This window comes from Tamandua tetradactyla, chromosome 18 (genome assembly GCF_023851605.1).
Source record: "Tamandua tetradactyla isolate mTamTet1 chromosome 18, mTamTet1.pri, whole genome shotgun sequence".
Taxonomy (NCBI): Eukaryota; Metazoa; Chordata; class Mammalia; order Pilosa; family Myrmecophagidae; genus Tamandua; species Tamandua tetradactyla.
This window is the reverse complement of record NC_135344.1, coordinates 59,142,198-59,165,918: the sequence shown is the minus strand read 5'-3', so window position 1 is coordinate 59,165,918 and position 23,721 is coordinate 59,142,198. Positions and strand designations below refer to the sequence as shown.

General features: G+C 37.5%; 1 protein-coding gene across 12 annotated transcripts in view; it reads right to left on the bottom strand.

The window, feature by feature from the left end:
• Nucleotides 1–23,721, bottom strand: part of OSBPL1A (oxysterol binding protein like 1A) — a 264,203-nt gene that overhangs the window by 115,509 nt on the left and 124,973 nt on the right. For 8 of the 12 annotated variants that reach the window (XM_077135758.1, XM_077135756.1, XM_077135759.1 and 5 more), the window contains one exon: nt 18,237–18,343. In XM_077135758.1, coding sequence (XP_076991873.1) covers nt 18,237–18,343 — 107 coding nt within the window. Of the gene's footprint in view, nt 1–6,310; nt 6,330–11,262; nt 11,550–18,236; nt 18,344–23,721 lie in introns of those variants that run through there. The other 4 variants (XM_077135766.1, XM_077135765.1, XM_077135772.1 and 1 more) reach the window with 4 other exon arrangements.

The following is a 23,721-nucleotide window of genomic DNA, read 5'->3' as shown; positions in this document are numbered from 1 at the left end:
AAGAAAATATATTAGGTTGTAGCAACTGACAGCCTACATTAACTTTAGGATTGAAATTTAGAGTGTCTAGAGAAATGGATGAATCTTTTATTTCCTAACATACGGCCTCCATCGAGCAAAAATTTTACAAAAAAAACCAGACAGCAATTTTCTGTTGAGATCCTAGAAGACAGGTACTCTGTGCAAAATCTGAGATTATTTCAACATTCTTGATCTTCTGTTTATCTCATTTCTAAAGTTGGTGTCCTTTTGCACAAATTGAGAAGTGAGCTTGTAGAGATGGCCACAACACCGTTTAGACGGGGTGAACCATCTCCTTGAATAGTTGACTTTCCCTAACTCAAGCAATGCGTGATTTGATCGGGTTTGCTCTTCAGCAACGAAATTTGGAGACGGAAACCTGGATTTAGCTGCACAGGCTTGAACCCCTCCTAGCCACCTAAGGTTGGGCAAGTCGCTGACCCTCTGCAGGCTCTATTCTGCTTTGAGCACCCAAGCTGTGCTCTCTGGTAGTGCCTCTGCTGCGCCGCCATCGCCCTCCAGCACAGCCTCCAAAAACCACCACACCATATGCTCTCTGAGATGCTTCCCACTTCCACGATCGAAGACTGAGACCATAACACAAAGGAGAATAAAAATAAATGAAGGGGAAAAAATCAAATCATTTTCATCCCAACAAATTTTACTAAGGCGGAATATATTCACAAACTTCACTTGCAATTTAGCTGTTGAGAACCCAGAATGACCAAAAAAAACCTCTCTCACAGAAACATGATTATATGTGAAGGCTGATTTCTCAAGTAAGCTCAGAAAGGCACAGGTCCTTCTAGCCTCCCATATTCTGGAGCAGCTAGAAGGAAAAATCTGAGAGGATCGTCTGGTGGTTCACGACAAACTCTGGGATCTGTCCTGTAATACTTGTTGAAGAGTGTTTTGAAAAGTATTGCTTTTTTATTTCTTTGCTTTGTATATACATCATACTATACAGTAAAAAAAGTTAACAAATAAAAAAGCTTTGTATAATCTGTTTGCAAGAGAAAAAAAAAGGCTCGGGTTCTTAATCGCTGCAAGTTGGAATAGTTCAAGGAATAGATGATGTCACTGAAGCCTCGTGTGCACCCAGCCACCGTGTTAAGCATGGGTGCACGTCTCCAGCCTGGAGGGCGTGAGCTGTGCTCTGCCAGAGGATAGCCTCTCCCCTGAATCTCTCCTGTGCTCTCTGTTGTCTCTACCACCACCTCCTGCTTCCCATCAGGTTTCTCTCATCTAACACACCATGCCACAAATCTTTTTTGCTCCACTTCTCTGTCCCTGAATTGAGCACAAAATCATGTTAAGATGTGGGAAGGCTCTCTTACATAAAAATGATGGGTTTACCCTTATGTCATTTGACTCTCACAGCAGTCTGCCAAGGACAGAGCCCATAACCCTGTGATGCAGGAGGAATATGAGGCTTTTGGGTAAATGGCCAAGAGTCACAAAGCAAGGAAAAGGTCCCAATTAGCATCAGGTTCATATTCCACATATAAACTTTCTTCCAAGGCTTTCCCCATGCTCTCCCTGACTTTGCCTGTAGGCAGATTGCTGAAAGATAAGTAGTAAATCAGGGTGAACCTTTGAGTATCTAAAGAAAATTGAGACACAGGTTTTCCTGGTTCCTTCCACTTTGGTTCTGGGGCCAAGGTTCTGAGAAAGGGCAGGATGGAATATGCCTTGCGGATAATGGAACACTACTTAAAGTATAGGGGAGTAGAAAATTAAATGGGCAGAGTAAAAAACTGGGGACAAACAGCAAAAGAATGATGGATACCCTTTTTCCATGACTCAAACAATCAAGGGAGAGAAGAAAAGCTACGATGTGTGAGGTGTACAGCAAAGCAGGGAAGAGAAGTGAAGAGAAACACCAGGGAGGGAAAATAAACAACTGTGGAATAATAGATTTCTGAGTGAGAGAGAAAAATAAAAAGAAAGTTGTCAACACTTTTCAAAAGTTTTAGGTGTTTTAAATATCAACAGGGTAGTACTCTAAATTGTATACATTAGCAATCTGGAAAGATGAACTATAAGAAAATACAGTAGTAAAGTTTCTAAAATAATAAAAAGTCATGGATAAAGCAAGTGGTGATATATTCACCAAATTACAAAATACTAGAGCTAAGAAATATACAGCTTGAAATCTAGAAAAGAACAAATTATGCACTTTCAAGGGACAGGGTATAATAAATATATAGCTCTGGGGTGAGGGTGGGAAATAAAAAACTCAAAGAGAAGTGACAGAGGTAACTTCAAAAATTAATATATACATGCCCCCAGCCCTTCTCCCTCTATCATACGCACATTCAGCTTCATTTAAAGTATCTATATTATTGTACTACAATCAGGTACTATTCTGCTATCCATTTCTGAATTTTTCCAATCAGTCCTGTGCACAATCTATTCCTTCAGCAACGAAAGCTCAATCTCAACCCTATTTCTGTCTCCTGATAACCTGTGTTCTTAACTTCAACTCTGACAGTACATCCAATGATAGTTCTTATTAGTGAGACTGTGCAGTAGATATCCTTTTGTTTCTGGCTAATTTCATTCAGTATAATGTTCTCAAGATTCATCCATGTTACTACATGCTTCATGACTTACAGCCGTGTAATTCTCGTATGTATATACCACAGCTTGTTTAGCCACTCATCCATCCACGGACAGAAGGATAGCCAGAGGAGAAACACTGAGACAGTATAACTTAGGAATGCCTTGAGTGGACAATGATGATGATTCAATGCACAAATAAAAAAACATTTTTGCATGAGGGAGAACAAATCAATGTCAACAGTGCAAGATGTTGAAAATGGATGGTATAAAGGAAAAAGTACAATCAATGCAAGCTAGGGTCTATGGTCAACAGTTAACACTGGAGTATGCTTTCACTGAACGTAACAGAGGTACTATGCCAAAACTAATGTCAACAGGTGGGGGGCTTGATGGAAGAGTATGGATTCTTTGTGGAAGAAAAGGAAATGTCTTCAGATAGATTATGGTGGTGAAGGCATGTCTATTTACTTAGGGTGGTTTTTATGATGTACGAATAAAACTGGTTAATAATGAACAGAGAGAAACAAGTACGAGAGAAAATGTGGAGAAAGAAATGGACCTATTCACTATCGGTAGGAAGCTGAGAGGTGCAGCTCCTTGGAGGGCAGTGTGGTGGTTCCACAGGAGGCTAGGGGTGGGGTTGCCATACAATCCTGAAGTCCTGAGGAACTGAGTGTGGGGACAGAAATGGACTTTTACACACTGGTGTTTATGGCAGCAGTGTTTTAGATTCACAATGGATGGAAGTGGCCTAAATGTAAGACAAGGGAGGGAAGCAAGTTGGAATTACAGTATATACATACAATGGACTACTGAGTGGTTGCAAGAAGGAATGAAGCTGTGAAACATGCAACTAGGTGAATGAACCTTAAGGTCAGTGTGCTGAATGAAATGTCAGGAACAAAAAAGATAAATATCATGCTTCAGTCATAGGGACTAACCATAATATAAAAGCTGGTGAATTTAAGTCAAGAGCATGCGTTATCAGGTTGGGACCTATTGTAAAGGATCCTAGAATGTAAGCTCTTATGGCAGTCGCATATTTTCAGAAGTTGCAACTGTTAATTCTAAATTCTGAGATACTTACTTGTTTGCATATAATCTGGTCATTCCCAGAAACGTTGGATATTTCTGTGACATCTGAGACTCAGAGTTAGAGCTCTAAAGCTATGAAAGTCAACACTATCCCATAGAGTTTAAAAAGCTGAAAAAGGGCTCAGACTTCCACTAGAGAGATGAACAAAGCTGATTCGGATAGGACTAAAGTAGACTCACAATACAGGGTAAAGGACGATACCGTCCATATTTTAAAACTTCAATTTTTGTGTGAGACCAAAGAGAGGGATGTTTATTTGGTATAAAATTTATATTTTGCATAATACATTACCTAATTTGACTTGTATGGTCAGTTTAGTTAACACCATAAGTACATGGAATCTTGAATACAGCGTGAGATCCTGCTGGTTTGTACAGGTTAGTGTGATGCACTGATACATTGCAGAGTAATATGGGCAGTGTAAAGAAGTATTAGAAAAGTCCCCTTCGGGGATGTGCTGGTTTGAAATGATGTATGTACCCTAGAAAAGCCATGTTTTAATCCTAATTTCATTTTGTAAAGGCAGCTGTTTCTTCTAATCCCTATTTAGTACTGTACATTTAAATCTGTAATTAGATCATCTCCCTGGAGATGTGACTCAATCAAGAGCAAATGTTAAGCTGGATTAGATGGAGACATGTCTCCACCCATTTGGCTGGGTCTTGATCAGTTTAATGGAATTCTATAAAAGAGGAAACATTTTGGAGAAAGCAGGAGATACAGAAAGAGCAGAGAATGGGGTAGCATCACCAAGCAGAGTCCATCAGTCAGTGACCTTTGGAAATGAAGAAGGAAAATACCTCCTGGGGAGCTTCATGTAACAGGAAGCCAGGAGAGAAAGCTACCAGATGACACCGGGTTCACTGTGTGCCCTTCCAGCCGAGACAGAAGCCCTAACTGTGTTTGCCATGTGCTTTCACATTTGAGAGAGAAACCCTGAACTTCAATGGCCTCCTTAGAACTGTAAACTAGCAACTTATTAAATTCCCCTTTTTAAAGGCCATTCCATTTCTGGTATATCGCATTCCGGCAACTAGCAAACTACAACAGCGGACTATAGAAAAAGAAGGAGAATTTGGAGAATTCCTGATATTTTCTCAAGCAGTGGCGACAAATAAATCAATAGGCTGAGTCCTTGATCTTGGGGTTTACTTTGCTCCTATGAAACTTACTCCTACAAAGGATAAGCTAAGCCTACTTAAAACTCAACCCCAGAGAACCTCTTTTGTTACTCAGATGTGGACTCTCTCTCTAAGCCAATTTGGCAGGTGAACTCACTGCTCTCCCTGCCCCCCCCCATGCAGGACATGACTCCTAGGGGTGTAAATTTCCCTGGCAACACATGGGACAATATTCCTGGGGATAAACCAGGACTCAAAACATCATTGGAAAGACAGAAATGAGAAAATACAGTCTCAGTGGCTGAGAGATTTAAAAAAGAATCAAGAGGTTATCTGGGAGGTTATTCTTGTGCATTATATAGATATCCCTTTTTACTTAATGATGTGTTGGAGTGGCTGGAGGAAAGTACCTGAAACTGTTGAGCTGTGTTCAGTAGCCTTGATTCTTGAAGACAACTGTATAATGCTTTTACAATTTGACTGTGTTGATTGTCAAAATCTTGTGTCTGATGCTCCTTTTATGTAGGGACAGATAAAAGTCTGTCCCTGAATAAAATGGACAGATAAGCTAAAAAAAAAAGTATAAAAATTAAATAGCTAATGGGATAAAGGGCAAAATAAATAAATTGGATAGACTGAAATACTAGTGGTCAATGAGAGGGAGGGGTAATGGGTATGGGATATATGAGTTTTTCCTTTTTCTTTTATTTCTTTTTCTGGAGTGATGCAAATGTGATCATGGTGATCAAAAAATTAATTTGTAAGAAAAAGATGCAATAAATAATAACAAAGCTAAAAGACAGGAAAATGTTAAAGATAAAGATAATATATCATAATATGTATTGAGGAATACAAGGATGGTTTATCCTTAGAAAAGTCTAAAAATATAACTTATAGCCGTAACAAATTAGAGGGAATATATATGATCCTCTTAATAGCTGCAAAAGAGCACCTGATAAAATTCAACACCCTAAACCCTGTTGTTTTGTATATACCTGGAGGTACTGAGTGTGGGGACATCTGCACACGTGTGTTTCTGGCAGCAGTGTTTATGCTTCACAATGAATGGAGGTGGCCTAAGGGTACAAAGACTAAGGAATGGAAGGCAGAACTATGGTGTAAACATACAATGGACTACTGAGCCACTGCAAGAAGGAATGAAGCTGTGAGGCTTGCAACTAGATGTATGAACCTTAAGAGTTGGATGCTGAATGAAATGTCAGGAGCAAAAATACAAATATTATCATGCCTCAATCATATGGACTAATATAACATAGAAACTCAGTGAACTAAAGTTGAGAACATAGGTTATCAGGTTGGGGCTTGTTGTAAAGGGTACTAGACTGTAAGATCTTACAGCAGCCAAATATATTAAGGAGGTTTAACTGTTAATTCTAAATTCTGAGATACTGATCTGTTTGTATAAACAGGATATTTCCCAGAAACTTCAGGCATGTGACACCTGAGACTCAGAGTAAGGGTTCTGAGCTATGATAGTCAGCAGTACCTCATACAGGAACTGTTTGAAGAGTTGAAAAGGTGATCTATCAGACATCCCGTAGAGATGGGAATGAAGATGATCCAGATAGGACTAAGATATAGCAGAAGACTGGGTAAAGGATGATATCATCCATATCTTAAAACTTCAATTTCTGTGTGAGAGCAAAGGGAGAGATGTTTATTTGCAAAATTTACATTTTAGGTAGTGCATTTCCTAATTTAACTTGTATGGTCAGCTTAGGTGAACACCATAAGTACAGGGAATCTTGAATAGGGCATGAAATTTTGTTGGTTTGTCCAGGTTAGTGTGATGCCCCGATAAATCCCAAAGTGATTTGGATAGTGAATAAAGAAGTATTTGCAAAGTCCCCCTAGGGGAATTGGGAGAAAGGGGGAAAGATTCAACTTCCCCATTTGGAGAATTTCTGATACTCTCGCAAGCAGTGGGGACAACCAAATCAATAGGCTGAGCCCTTGATCTTGGGGTTCACTCCTATGAAACTTATTTGTGCAACAGATAGGCTAAGCCTACTGAAAATTAGGCCAAAGAGTTACCTCCAGGGTACCTCTTTTGTTTCTTAGATGTGGCCTCTTTCCTTAACCCTCCTACATGGGATGTGACTGCCAGGGGTATAAATCTTCCCAGCAATGTGGCACAGAAATCCTGGGATAAGCTGGGACCCAACATCAAATGATTGAGAAAAATTTTTTGACCAAAAGGGGGAAGAGAAAAATGAGAAAAAAAAAATAAAGCATCAGTGACTGAGAGATTTCAAACAAAGTCAAAAGGTTATCATGGAGGTTATTCTTAGGCATTATATAAATATTCCTTTTTAGTTTATGGTGTATTTGAATGGCTAAAAGGAAGTACCCAAAACTGTAGAGCTGTGTTCCAGTAGCCTTGTTTCTTGAAGATGATTGTACAATGATACAGGTTTCACAATATGACCATGTGATTATGAAAACATTGTGTCTGGTGTTCCCTTTATCTAGGGTATGGACAGATGAGTAAAAAATGTGGATACAAAATAAATAAATAATAGAGGGAACAAATGTTAGAATAAGTGGGGTAAATGGAAATACTAGTGGTCAATGAGAGGGAGGGGTAAGGGGTATTGTATGTATGAGTTTGTTCTTTCTATTTCTTTTTCTGGAGTGATGCAAATGTTCTAAAAAATAATCATGGTGAAGAATACACAAATATGTGATGATATTGTGAGCCACTGATTGTAAACCATGTATGGAATGTTTGTATGTTAAGAAGGTTTGTGTTTGTATGTTTTATCAATAAAAATACTTTTAAAAATCTACTCCTGTAAAAAAAAAAAATTCAACACCCTTTCATGATAAAAAAAAAATTCAACAATATAAGAAAAGGAATTGCATTAACCTAACAAACTATTTTAATTAAATATCTTCCTAAACAGTGCCTCATTAGAAGTTAGAAGCATGCACTTTCAAAAAAATCATGAATGAAACATGGATTTCCACTACCTCGGTTTCTAGTTAACATTGTCTTGGAGGCTAGTGCATTGAGAACAAAAAAAAGAAATAAAATGTATAAGGACTGAAGAAAGGAACAAACTGTGACTATTCATAGATTATGGATAACTATGTAGATGGGTTTACAGTCTACATCACTTCTACTTCCCTTTCCATTTACTCCCCTGTTCACTGTCATCTGGCTTCTTCCTATGTCCCACTTCCAAAATTTTTCTCATCCAAGTCCCCAGTGACCTCCTGGCTACCAAAGCCAATGGACAAGTTTCAGTTCTTACCTTAACTTCTTGGCAGTATTCACATGACAGACACCAGCGCTTTCTTGGAACATTTATCTCCCTTAGTCTGCCCTGTTCTCTTCTAGATTTTCTCCTGCCTCTCTGGCTGCTACTTCTCAGTGCTTTTCACTGGTACCCTTTCTTCCACCTGTCTTTTAAATGTCAGTATTCCATCCTTTGATTTTTTTTTTTTTTATGGGCAGGTACCAAGAAAAAAACCCAGGTCTCTAGCATGGCAGGCAAGAACTCTACCACTGAGCTGCCTGCCCTCCACCTGTCTTTTAAATGTCAGTATTCAATCCTTTGATTTCCAACTTTTTCTACTATACTTTTCCTAAGTGATAACATTCACTCCTTCAGCTTCGGTTGCCATATTTATTCAGGTGACCTCCCATACAAAGGTCCCTACATTTTTATTGGGCAAGTAAGGACAGCCTGACTTGGATGTCCACATGACCAAAGTGAACTCATCTCCCCCTATGCCTTCTATTCCCTACCTTAGTCACCACCCCCTAGTGACTTATGCCATAAGCCTGGGGGTCATCTCTGACTCCACCTTCTCCTTCATTCACCACATTCAATCTATTATCAGCTCTCATTTAAACAGTTTATCTATTTTCTGAGTATCTCTCTGTTGTGTGTCTTCCTTTTCCACAGTCACTAACTTGGTTAAGGCTTGACTACTTCTGTCTTGGATTCCTGCGACTGGCTGTCCAGCTTTCAGGCCTGCCCTCCTCTAATCCTTTTCAAGGCCGCAGAGAATTCTTTCTAAGAAGCAAATCTGATTAAATCTTTCCCTTACCTAAAATCTTTTCAGTGATTCTAACTGCCCAGAATAAGAATCAAATTCTTACACATGTATTACAAAGTCCTTCAAGAAAACCCAGCTTCAATCTACCTGGTCTTGACTTTTTTTATTCTGCCTCCACGTCCCAGTCTTGGTGAATTATTTGCTAGAACTCGTCATTTTCTGCATACGTTACGCCTTCTTAAAGAATCTGGTCATCTGGCTCCTGTAGTAAACTCTAAGTTTTACAAAGACAGACTTGCTAGCAATTTCTCGTAAACATGCTATACTTACTGACTTAATCAATGAAAAAATTTCTCATAAATTAATAGATGTCAAATCTACTACAGACCATTATTAAAATGTATAGGGGTCACATCCTTAACCCTCTGAAGTTAAAATGAGAGAAAAATTATTGCTACCTATTACTCATTCAAAAATCATCTAATAGCCACTGAGAATAAGCTAAGTACTGCGCTCTTGTATGGTAAGAAACAAGAAAAATGCAATAGCATGCAGGTTTCAACTTTAGGACCATTGTGTGATAAAAAAAAAAATTTACCAAGATAGAATTTAGTTCATACCACATATGACAAAACTAATATATATACACATACACATTTCATATTATGAATTTAACCTTAAATACAGATTTTTCCCCTCAAAAAACTCCACAATTTATCAAAATGAAATCCAGTTTCATTTGACAAACTTAATTTTTACTTACACATAATTTATGTCATAGCTACCTCCAAAATTAATCTTAGCAGTAAATAACTGGATTACATATGCAATAAGTGGAAAATGTAGGACTACATGCTGAATAATATGGACCAAGTAAATCCTAAATTTCTCCTTTTTAAAGCAATTATATTTCTTATAACCCTCAGGAGCTGACAAAGGGATATACCTGAATGTCAGAAATAGCAATGATAAATCTGCAAAACCTTTTTAAAAGAACATAGATTACAAATGACATAAACTGTACACAGAACTTAGGTTATGGTGCTGCATAATTATTTTATCAATTATTTTATAGGTGATATTTTAAATGCACATGGGTTGTCTTTATAAACTACCCTGAATGTAGCATATGTTTTTGTTTTTAATATGGGAAACCTGATAAGTTTTTTATTTTCCCCCATTCTGCAGAATACAACACTAAAGGTAATTTTTACCTAAAATTAATCTAAAATTAATCTTTAATAGGTTTCTAAAGAGGGGAGGACTAGAGGGCAAAACCTGTATTTAAAGTAAAACAAATTCCTCTAAGACCCCAGTCTAGTAAAATCAGTAATGGGATAAAGGCCAAAATAACTCTCTGGTCTTGAAGTTCAGATTAAATATCCACTAAATGGAGCCTGACCTAACATGCCAAGTCATCAGCTTCAGAGCTGAAATAAAAAAATATTTGGAGGCGAGATCAACTTTTTTCAGTGTGTGCTCACACTGAAAAAAGAGAATCTACATTTAGATGCCCATATTCTGGCCTACATATTACTCCACCAACTCGCATTTCAAGCATTTCTCTCTACTGAAAAAAAAGTCCTGCTAGGCAATGCTACGCCTTCAAAACTGAATGCCTTAATTTTGTCTGAATCTAATTAAAATTAAGAAACTTTCAATAGCCTTAGGAACTCTCAAAAAGGGCATTCGGCTCTTCCCTAGCATCTTAACCTCTTCACCTTCCTCTACCCTAGAAAATGCCAGCAGAACAGAAAACACAAAACAACCAGGCACATGCTTCGAATGCTAGGGAACGTGATTCCCCACTGGGTTAGGCTACAAAGAAAATCTATGAGTAATCAAAAATCCTTAATCAAAACAAAGTTGAAAGCCATCACCCACCCCCTGTCAACTCCCCAATATAATTTTCCTCTCTCTCCTCGATCCATTCATCCACTTCCTCTAGTATTCTTGGAATCCTAGCTGCCTCTCTGAACAGCGAATGTTAAGTTCATCTCAATGCTAGCCAGGACAGAAACATGCAAAAAATTACTAACTTGGAAGGTTATTTAGGACAATAATGTCTTTCACTGTCTTGCTCCTCCCACTCCAGTCCTACTTGACCTAATACTAACATTCAGCCCCCGAAATACCAATCAACGGGCTTTTCCACCAGTGGCTCTTTCTGTTGGAAGCTGATCCAAACACACACTTAAGCAAGAAGACCCCGCTTCGGTCAGGGAGGGCAGGAGCCCAAGGTTGGCGCACCCCTCCCAGCAAATCCGCGGCTGCACTCCGCTCAGCACACAGGTCCAACCATTCTCGGGTCTCCCCACATGCGAGATCGCGACTGGCTGCCCTGCCCCCAATCCTCCCCCAGCGTCCGCGGTGGTCCCAGAGGCTGACCCACCCGGCAAAGCCACAGACCAGGCAAACACGCCTACCCACCTGGGCCGGATCTCCGGGAATCTGGCCGGTGCCTTCCACCCTGGCTCCTCGAGAGCTCCAGCAGCAAAGGCGCTCAGCCCGTGTGTCTCTTCCTCCCCTCGCGCCGATCCCGAGGCACGACCCAGGGCGGCACCGCAAGGTCTCTGTAAGTCACCTTCGCGCGCACGGCCCGCCCCTGGTTCCTGCCCGGCAGCACAGCTCACCCTCCCAGCGAGGTGGGACGTAGGCGCGGCCCAGGGTTCAGGGCGCCGGCGCCAGGCCGGCAGAGGTCTGAGCTGCGCCCCCCGCAGCTGAGACCGCGGACCCGCCCTCCAGGGCTCTTGGGGACACTGCGAGCAGCGAATGGCCTGCAGCAGGCGGCTCCGCCGCTTTCGTCGTCCGGGTCCCTCCTCCCTCCCTCCTCCCACTCCCAAGTCGCTCCGCCGAGGCGCAGGTAGGACCTCGAGGCGCGCAGAGCCCACTCCTAGCCCAGCGGAGCCCACCGGGCCAGGATTTCTCAAGGGAAGTGAGGAACTGCTACTTGGGCTAAACGTACTCCAGGCAGGGGCTCCCGCGAGGCCTTAGAGTGGGCTGTGTCCCCGAGCCCTCTCCCAGCGACACCAAGCCGCACTGACAACTTTTAAATGGTCAGCTCGCCCCTCCTGTGAGGCAAAGGGATCCTCCCAATGCGAAAATAAGTGACACCCAGGCATACACTAAAGAGTTAACGTTTCAGATTCCAAAACAAAGGCTGCAGTCTTCACACACTTATTTATAAGCTAGTTGGGCTACAATTTGAGCGGGGGTGGGGGGGTGTGATGGGGGGCGGGAAGATATTAATCCTACTAATGTGGAACCTACTTATGTGAAATGGATAGTTTCTTATTCCAGACAGGCTTGATGGGTAGACAAAGGCTCAAAGGACAAGAAAACCCAGCACATAAATAATATACTTCAATGGGATGTTCAGGTTTATTGGAATTTCTGGCCAACATGAGAATCTTGGGGTGGGGGGGGCAGTGTGGCATCTTTTTTGTTACAACAGTAGTTTTAAACCTTTCTAAAGTGTATGAGTCAGTCCTCATACTTTAAGGAGCACAGTGACGCTCCTTAGTGATGAACAAAATTAAATATTTCTTTGAGAAGATCCCAGAGTACTTCAAGTTCTTATCTGCAATCAGTAATGACTGTGCATGTGCTACAGACCTACTATGTGTCAAAGACTGTGCAAGGCCACCTACTGAAAAATTTGACAGTGATGGCACTGAAATTTCATAGTTTCTTTGAAAAGTCCGTTTTTCTTTTCATTCAAAATTGATAAATCAGTTTTACTGCATATGAAAACGTCACATTTGGCACTAAAGAGGTACCACCCCGGCTACAGAGTTTTTCTCCTAGGCCCTGAATTTTAAAGAATGAATTCAGTATACAAAACTAATACTAGGCTGCAAAACAAGGCAATGAATAACAAAGGCTATTTTGTATTAGAAGGGAATTTACAGAGCACCTACAATGTGCCAGGCACTGTACTGACATAATTCACATAAAATAACTCTTTTGTATTCTCATTATCAGATTTGGAAACAGATTTCCCAAACATATATTAATTTGCTCAAGGTCAAGGTAGCAGACTTTAGATCCATACTGGTCTGACCCCAAAGCTTGTATTCTTTCTTTTGTCTATTCCTTACTCATTCTTTCATTCATTCAAATATTTATTGACTATCTACTGCATGCCAAGTACTATGCTAGAGAGAGATGCTGCAAAAAATAAGATACAGTTGATTCCTTAAGGAGCTCCAGTTCAATACATATATAAATAGACAAGTAAATACATAACATACAACAGAGTAAATGCTATGATAGCAAGGAGTCTGTGGAATAGGAGGGACACTTAATTCAGTTTTGAAGGGTGGAATCAGGGATTAGGAAACCGCTGCAGTCAACCAGGAGAGTAACCTTGAGAATTTTATTCTTAACAGCGGCAATGGGAAATATTGTGGGGGGGCTGGGGGGGGGAGTATATGAATAGAGATAGATAATTGAGATAAAGGAAATAAAATTGGTAGGACTTGATTAAATTTGGGGATGGAGAAGAAGGATGAATGAAAGATAGCACTCATGTTTCTGGTTGGAATTCCTCAATAGTTGGTAGTTCTATCCTTGAGATGACTTGGTAAATGCTTCTGATCACATGCAAATGTTCAAAAAGCAGCTGGATATACTGGTTCAGAGCTTAGGAGAGATCTGGGGTGGAGATATGAATCATCATGGGTTTCTGGTTGAAGGAGTGGGTGAGATCATCCAGGGAGAATGCTATGAGTGAGAAGGACACCCACAGAAACCTAAGGAATACTAACATCTAGGGCATAGGATGGGGAAAAGATGCTTTAGAAGGAGACTGAGATGGAGCTGCTCCTAAGGAAGGACAAACCAGAAGAAGGAGAACTCATGGAAACAACAAGGAAGAATTCCAAAAAGCAGGAAGTAGCTAAATGCTCGTCCTTCAAAGGTCAAGCAAGATAATTTAAAAGGGTCCTCTGGGGCAGTGTGACAGTGGCTCAGCAGGTAGAATTCTTACCTGCCATGCCAGAGACCTGGGTTTGATTCCTGGTGCCTGCCCATGCAAAACAAAAAGTGTCCTCTGATTTAGCAATAAGGAGATACTGGCAGTAATAGTTTCAATGGACTAGTTGGGAACCAAAGAAGCAGGAACAGAAAGTATCACATTATCAAGAATGGAATAGGAAAAGGTTGTAGGGACGTAGGATAACAGAGTTCAGAAGAAGAGAAGAGCCATTTTTTGAAGCAATGTCCCTAGAGAAGCAGGCTGGAAGATAGATGTCTCCAATGAAAGAAGAAAGGATGGGAGCAGGTACAGATAAAAATTGGTGAGGGAAGGGACTGTCTAATGTTTAACAAGGAAATCTTGCTCAGAGAAGAAGGAAATGAGGAAACTGTAGAGAACAGAGAGTTGGAGGGGAATGTAGGCCAGAAAGAGCTGCTGTTAATATTAGCAAAAGAGACTAGGGACACAAAAATGACTAAATGATTGCTAGAGAGCACAAGAAGCGAAATTAGTGTTAGAGACCAGGACTGTGTAGTGTTATGAGAGTCCACTTGAGTGCCTGATTTCTCTCCAAAGATACCAGCAAACTGCTGAGAGGAGCAGGAAGAATTCTAACCTTTGGGTTGGTTCCAAGTTAAGAGTCTGAGTCTTTCCATTACACCAGAAACGTAGCACTATCTTCCAAATCAGTCATTTGGGTCACATCTTCTGAGCAGTCAAGAGACTTCACATGAAAGTAGGGAATATTTTATAAGTGAGTTTACACTAACTTTAAATAGGCAAGTTCCTAACTTGGAACAACTGTCTTGACTAATATCAAGAGGAGCTCGATCATACACAGCTTAAGAAGAGCACCAGTGGTGGCTTCTGTGTGACATTTTAACCACTTCTGACATTACCATCTGGTAAGGAAAACTTCAGAAACCAGTTTCTAGGCTTTTGAATGGAATTCTTAGACAATATTAAAGACAAAAAAAAATACACTAACAATCTGTTATGTTTCCAAGTATACATCTTAAAAACATCTTATAAATTTCCCTTTAGTAAACTTTACAGCTTATTTTTATGTATTACAATCTCTGACCAAATTAAGTAATAGTGTTTTTCCTTTGCAAACAAAACGTGTCTACAATAATGCCTCATTCATCTGGAGGTCATGCGAAACAGGACGATCTAGGTCATATCAGAGCATCCAAATAAGCAAAATTCACTCATATGCCCCAGGAAAAAAAGGTACAAAGGTACAAAATGCAGGCACACAGCCTTTTGCTCATTGTAAATTCCATAAATTTCCCATACAGAGCCAATTTGCCCCTACTCCAGACATAATTTTACCTAGTTTGGTTATCTGGTTTTCTTTTTAATCAACAGATTAGAGAGAATAAATCAGAAGGGATTGATATTTCACTGCTTAAGACAGGCACACAGGCAACCTAAAAATCAATGGATATAATCTTTAAAAACATATAAAGATCAAACAAGACTCCAAAAAGCATTAATAGGTGGGCGCCATATAGAACAGAAACAACACATAGGCCTATAAACATTATCCTTGAGGGCATCTCTTATTAAGCCTCCAAGTAATTACTAACATACAAAAGGATAATCCTGAGGCACCCAGATAAATTAGAATTAAGTTTACAATTTTTAGTTTAAGAAGTAAATATATAACATCTTAGAATAATTTTCATCAAAAAAGATATGAATAAAAACAATTTTGATGTCATGGGGACTGGGACAGTTCCTTACATCTACTGGACCCTGAATTTTGCTTCATGTACTATATATAAGTGTTTTAACAATACCATTTACTCTTCAAAACAATCCTTTTTGGTTGGTCACTACTTGAAAAGGTGACTGTTTAAAAACTGACGCAAAGAGAGATGAAATAGAATCAGGAATTATACCCAGATCTGTGTGAATTCAAACCCTTGAATGCTCTTTAGATGAAATTTCCATGTAAGTACAATTTATGATGTCCCATAAATGAGGTGTTACAATACACAATTATTTCACTCTGACTTCAAGGAAGCTATTTAATGCCTATGTTGTCATACAAAAAAAAATTCCTATGTTGTAATTCTTAGGCATGTGAAAGACTAACTTCAATGATGCCACATACTTTAAAATACTTTTTAAGCCTTCCCACCGTCTATAATCATATTTCTCTGAAGCAAACCCATGGGTTCTACTGGGGACCTCACAGAGTTGATATTTCATAGAACTACTGAAAAGAAATCTTAGAGATACTCTAAAAGTTTGGAACAACACATACACTGTACTGAATGCATACTGTATGCAACAGCGTATGCTAATATACTCTACATTATACATTTGACCCCCATGCCCATCTCTGATGTGTTTTTTACGATCATTTCACAGGAACTTGTACAAGTTCCCAAAGCTAATTAACAATAAGCCCAGGATTTAAACTGGTTTATTATACTTCAAGCCCAATGTTCTCCATGACATTTTTTTGGGAGGGATGAGGGGTACCTGGTTCGGGAACTGAACCCAGTCTCCTGCATGGAAGGCAAGCATTCTTACCACTGAACAACCCTTGAACCCTTCTTTTAATGACTTTTTATATCGCCTTCCTATTTGAAAGCTGAAGATGTCAAGGCTCAGAGAAGTTAAGCAGTCCACTGTCACTTAACTAAAAAGGATGGAAACACGACACAGTCATTCATTCCACAAACAGTCACATGGATTTTCATTAGGCAACAACATCCCCTCCACAAAATCAATCCAAGGTTAAATACACAAAAACTCCAAGACACCATCAGAGAGGAGGGGTTAAAAGTGTCCCTATAATAATAATTGTTGACATTTTTTCCAGGTTTACTTACTACCTGTCAGGTACAACGCTAAGCATTTTGCTTAAATCATTTTACTTAATCTTCATGACAAATTTTGTAAGGCCAAAAGAGGCTCATTAGCCTAAACTTTCTTTAGTTTCTTATGTATCCAGATTTTCAAAAACTGCCATGTCTCCCTAGGCTATTTTTAAAAATTAGCATAAATTGACTTCTCCTGAAATTAAATACACACTAATTTTAACACATTACTTCTCATTGAGTGTTAAGTCTTAAAATGATAAATCTCTAGAACAAAAAAGCTATTACTACCTATCAAATACATGAGGCTCCACATAAAAGATGAGTGAAATTTGGTATGACAATATATGTCGTGAACCCAGTGACATCACAATTTGTTAAATTCAAAGATGTTTTGCAATGTTACTATTCGCTTTAGATTTTTTCAGAATACCAAACCATTCCTCATTTAAATAAACTAAAATGAGAAATCTGCAACCCACCCAAAATAGGAATTTCAGAAGGGACGTTTTTCAAACAATATTAGAAGTATCATTTAAAATGTTAATGAACAATTAGGCTTTCCTATGTTAAGTAACAGAATTCTGTTGAAAAGCTTTCTGTAAGTTTGTTTTAAGTGAATGCAGAATATTTTTCTTATTTTCCAAATAAACTAATACATGGAATTCGTGGTACTATATAACAAACACAGCATTTTTAAAACTTTCATACTAATTAATTCACAAGGTTTCTGTCCTAACCACAGAAAGAATAAAATTTTAGATATTTACCTATAGAGGAAATATATAGAAAGCTATTTTCATCTTATTTTACCATAACCTAATCTCTAGTCAAAAGGTACAAATAAATTGTATTAAGAATAAGAAATTTGGTATCTGAATCTAAAAAATAAGTTGAAGATTAAAAACACATATAGAAATTAATGAAATGGAAAAGAAAGCCTATTACCATTTGAATTGCATTAAAATAATGAAAATGAAAAGAGAAAATGTGAATAACAAGGTATATCCTAGTTCTGGCAATCAAAAACATCTTTATAACTTTTCAGTCATTAGAAGAAGAATTACTAACGGATAAGTACAACGTCCTTATTCATATTTTAAAAAGAAATGGTACTCAAGAAAAAAACAAAACAAAATAAATAGCAAATTTTTTAACGCAAGAGAGCAAGGGGAAAAAAGGAGCACAAAAATATTTAAGGCATATACTCAATTTACATATGAGAGTATGATAGTACTCTATTTTTTAAATAAAGTAGTATATATTTCTCATATAAAGATTTTCTGTTGCTGGAATAGTTTTACAACCCCCTTATTTGAATGTCACAACAATCCTGAGACGGTCAACTTAAAACATACTTGTTTAACACAGCCAAAAGTAAATCCAAATGACATGAATCAAAGTTATTTGGCAATCATGCTTTCTAATCGAAAGTAAATAAACTAAATTTATTGAAAAACAAAACTTTAATTTTCTTTGTTAATATCATTTTGTTCTACCTTTGGACAATTTCAAAGCAGTGAACTATCAGATGATCAAGTATGTGACACCCAAACAGTTATTAAAAATTTCAATTACAAGCTACCTACCCCTTCTTGTTTAGTGAAGAGATTAAGGCAATCGCTCAAAGCTACACAAGTTTCTCTAGATGCTTCAGAGACAACTTCAACTTTCTGAAGAAATGATGGCAGCATTTCTATAAATTAAAAAAAAAACAGAATGAGTGAGATTCTAAGTAATCTTAAAGTGAACCAAGACCACAGAAAATATTTTTATATCACTAGCTTCATGTATCCTTCTAGTGTCTTAAGCAAAGCAAATACAGTCTTCACTGAGCATCATTATAAAACACCCCCAGTGTGCAGGGCATATAAGGTGATACAGAAAAAGGACAAAGCTTGTCCTAGAAAGGCCTGTACCACATAAGGAGAAAAGCCAAGACTTAAAAAAAACAAAAACAAAAACTGTTTACAGTAATAAGAGTATGTTTAAGAAAAGTAGCTGACAATAGCATTACTTGTAAAATATTGATGTTCATGGTATTCTATACTAGATAAATAATTTTATTCAAAAGTAAAGAGAGACAAAAATAATTCTGTAGTTGACATAGTGGCTGACATTTCTGAAGGTGGTCCAGCCTCCTCTAGTTCTTATTTAGTCCCTTCCATCAAATAAAATTTGTAATTTTTAAAAATTAATTAATTAATTAATTATTTTTACATGGGCAGGGACCGGGAATCGAACCTGGGTCCTCTGACATGGCAGGCAAACATTCTTGCCTGCTGAGCCACCGTGGCCCGCCCTAAAATTTGTAAGTTTTAAGAAAGCTTTTCATCAAAAAATAATCTAAAAAGGGAAAGTCAAATAAATAAATCTGTGTCATCCTGTGTATGTCAAATAATTGTTGACTTATTGGAAATAATGACCTTCAAATATGGTAACAAGGTCAATTAAAAAAAAAAGAAATCAAGTAAATCCAAATGCCAGCAAACTGCAAATGCTGGTCCATGGAATACTAGGTGCCATCAAGGTGGAAAATTTTCAAATGGGAAAAGGCATATATATAAGCAGAAATTAAAGTGTAAGATTACATCATTTAACATCACATAGGATATCCAGAACATATATCAAATTATTTATTATTATTTCTGGGTAGTAAGATTGTGGATACTTTTCTTCTTTTTTCAATTTTCAAATTATCTATATGAATGTGATTTATTTAAGCAAAGAAAAGTTCTTTTCTTAGAAAAAGCAGTTCTCCAAATTCATACAGCAAAAGTGGACAACAAAAGGAAAACTGGAGGTTAAGTGAAGAAAGATCTGAACGAACTTTCTTTAGTATCTGGAATTTAGACATCATATTATATCATATTCTTCATCTTATAAAATAGTTTCCTCTTATTAGTTCTCCTTAATAAAAACAGAATATTGAAAACTACTATATTTGAAAAGAAATTACTTTATATAAGTTATTTTTCATTCTGAAAATCTCTGATATATATTGTTAAGATTTATTCTTCACTTAGCTGCTAAGTAGGAAAAGAAAGCACCATATGCTGGGTACCATCTGACTTAAATCATATCTCAACAGATGTCTCACACAGAGCCGTGGACCAAGTACTGCAGAGGAGAGGTACCAAAAAAACAAAAAACAAAAAACAAACCAGACACAGGCTCTGCCTTCCTTAGATTTTCTGGGTAATCTAGTAATTTTCCACTTTCATGGCACAAATGATAGGAAGATGGAAGCATAATTGTATGGATATATTTCTTTATTAAAAGCTATCACATGCTTAATCATCTCTGATTTTATCTATGTTTTAGATAGTTCATATTTTAGATGTTTGTTGTTTAATACAGAACTAACATTCAATGTCAAAATTAAATTTTTAGGAACGCCTATAAGCTTTGGAACAAACCTGATTTGCCAGCTTCCAAAGTATAGTCCAAAAAATATCTAGAAAGACAGTTTCTTATAAGAATCCAGGCTGTATATGTTAATAGAATAAAAATTTTGAAAATAAAACACCATAGGAATGTATAACACAGTGAACCCTAACATGAAGCATGGACTACAGTGAATTATACAATTTTATTTATATTTTCATCAACTGTAACAAATACTAATATAAGGCACTAATATGGAGGTAGGGGGTTATATATGAAAATTCTATACTTTGTGCAAGATTTTTCTGTAAGTCTACAATTCTCTAAAAAAATTTTTAAAGGATCCATTACCAACAGTGTTAAATTCTTTCATCTAAAACAGTAAAAAAATGATTTAATTTCTGACAATCTATTGTTAAAATGAGATTTTCAAGTAAATATTAGCAGTGGCCAGTGTTTTAGAACTGACAGACCCTGGCATATACCTACTGCAGTGCAAAGCCTCACAGGCCATTCAGTTCACGCTGGCACGCTTCCTGTAGAATGACGTTTATATACTATTATTACATAAAAGGGATTAAAACTGCTACGCTTCTAGAAAAGTTACCAACCGGGATTCACTGCAAGTATGTTTTAGCCATTTAATATTTAAAGACTGAACTGACATGACAATGGAAAAGGCCAGTATGTTACTTTATTTGTCCTAACTATAAGAATCTAATCTTGTTAATTTTGAGGAAAAAAGGTCATTTTTTGTACTAAAAATATTTCTTAGCTTACAAAAGTTGCTAGAAGACCATATTTGAAAACCTTAACTTTAGAGACATATAAAAAGCTCACAATCTGTCTTTGTTCATGATTACACTGGGTAATTATTTTTATTGTTTTAAAAACTGGTGGGGAAGTGCTTATGTCTTGTTAGATTAAAAAACTAAACCCTAAGACAGACACTCTCCACTGTTCCCCTAATTTAGAACAAAGTCCACATTCCTCATGCTAACATTTAAGACTCTTTATAAACTGAATCATTTCCAGCTAAACTGTTTTCCTGGAAATAATTGTTTTCCAAGAAATATCCTTCTACATTACTGCCTCAAGCTTTGTTCAAGATGTCCCCTCTTTCTGAATACTGCAAATAACAGCTATTCATATTAGGATGTTTCCCCACTTAACTAAAAATATTCCTTGCATTCAAGGCCCCGTTCTAATGGCACCCTCCCCGCAAAGCCTTGCCATCACTGCGGTACGTGGCCGCTCTTCTTGCCCCAATAGCCGACACTTCCATGTATTACAGAGGACACAGGGCACCTTATCACATCCTATCTCTGCCACCCTCCGGAAACACTAAGCCTCTTTATCCCCTGAACTTCCTACATTTAGCTCTGTACAAAGAAAACACTCAAATATTTATTAAGTGAATAAGGAAACTGATAACATATTTTATTTTCCTGGTTTGCATAAAAAGTCCAAGCGGTTTTGAACTGTTTTATTTTTTATCATAAGAATTATTGTTCAAAAAATGGTAAGGTACAAACATTTACATTTAAGTTACTAAAGGTTGGCTGATAAGGGCAGATTAAGAAATAGGTCGTCTTTACAGTTTATTTTCTATTTAAGGTATGAGTAAATATTTTCTGCCTATTTTCAACATTTAACTGCTCAAATATTTCCATCATTTAAGAAAAAATCTTAAAAAAAAAAAAAAAGAAATACCTGGATGATTGGCATTTCATTTCCTCACCCTTGCCCTTCTGGTAATGGTGTTAGCTTAAATCCTTATTAAAACACACACACACACACACACACACACACACACACACAGGCCTACATAAACAGTAGAAAGAATAAATAGTCCCAAAACTAAGCAACAAAAACCTAAATATCATGGGAAACAAAGAAGATATCAAAATGGATAACTTCTCTTTTTTTGGTGAGAAAAAAATGCAATGCCTCTGGCTACATACATGAAAGACATGAGCTAACCTGTATGAGATAAGGAGACATTTCAAAAACTGACTTTCATACCAACATGCAATTTTAGTAATGCTTCAAGAGATTCAGTACTGTCTCCTAGAAATGGAGAGAAACGTATCTGCACATAAAAATAAACTAGCCTTTAAAAAACTTCCACTACTATATTAACCAGAACTTGAGAAAAAAATGCTGAGGGCTAACAATAAATAAGCTATAAGAATGTAAAATTATCTATTTTTTTGTTCAAAATTAAGATGACTAGCATGAATATAATCATCTATTAAACAAGTAACACTGGCACACATAACAATGTGTGTGTATAAATATATATATATATAATTTTACACTATTTGCAGTAGAAGATATAAAATGAATACTGCAAAGTAGCATATGTTAAATGAGTTAAAGCATGAGTTAAACAAGAAGAAGATAACACCAGGTGTATTATAATAACATAAATAACAAGCAAGTTATGTATACATTTAAATAAATAAATATTCAGAGACTTCAGAGAAGGGAGTTAACACTATATGCTGAAGTAAAAGGGAAGTCTGACAAAAGAGGTGGGATTTGAGGAACTCTTGGAGAACAAGTAATATTTTTATTGCTAAATATAACACCCAATAAAAAAAATATCTAAAATAGCTATAATTATTTTTCAGATAGCACAGAAAATATCAGCCCTAAGAGAAATATTATTTCAGAATTATCACCAAAGAGAATTATAGAGAGTTGAGAGGATCTGTATATATCACTTATTACTATATGCCAGGAACTAGGCCAAGTGCTAGAGGTACAGGGGTAAGTAGGAGAGAAACAACCCTTGTCTTAACTGAATTTGCAACCTTGCAAGGAAAATGAAAAACAAAACAATTATCAGTGAATGAAAATTATTAATCAGAGGTGGAGTCTTTGAACAGGAGGAAGGAAAGCATTAGATTAATTAGAAAAAAATAAATTATGTTAGAAAACAGAAAAAAAATCCTAGCCTAGGAGATCACTTGAGAACAGCAGAACTATGCAATGGTTTGGCAATTCTTTCATAATTAAGAGTAAGAAAGTGAAGTAAGGTAATAAAAAAATTAATTTTAATGAAATTGAATAAAATCTCAAATCAAAAGCTATAATTGCTTTTGCATCACTTTTACCGGATTGGCTTCACAATGGGCTCCTCCTCTTATGGTAATAATCCTAAGAGAAAAGCAGTCGATAAAGTAAAGAATGATTAGGGTGGGACCACATGTGATCCTGAGAGCTCCACTTGTGGGAATATCTGGAGGGAGTTCTCGGGGGTCAGCGTCACAAGTGATAAGATGAAGAGAGAAATAATCTGATAATGTATTCAAGAGTTCACTTAAGTCTGCATGCTTGAAAGTGCTTCAGGGTTATGACACTTGTCTGCCTTCTCCCACTGACACTGGCGGAAGTTAATATAGATAATAAATCACTTCGTTTCATAACCACAATGCCTCAACGATTACCTTTCAGTAACAGTTGCTAGGACTGAAAGAAAGCTAGGGCAAAGACAGAACAGAAGCACCCTCTCCAGTGCCCCCAGGGCAGCACCTCTGCTTGTTCTTCTGTCTCATGTAAGGCCTGATGAGGTCAAGCTTACCCAAAAGGGGGGAAGGAAAACAGAGTTCAATAAACAGGTTCATTAGTGCTCTGAGAGGGAAAGTGCAGGGTGATTTGGAAACACACAGAAAGAACACT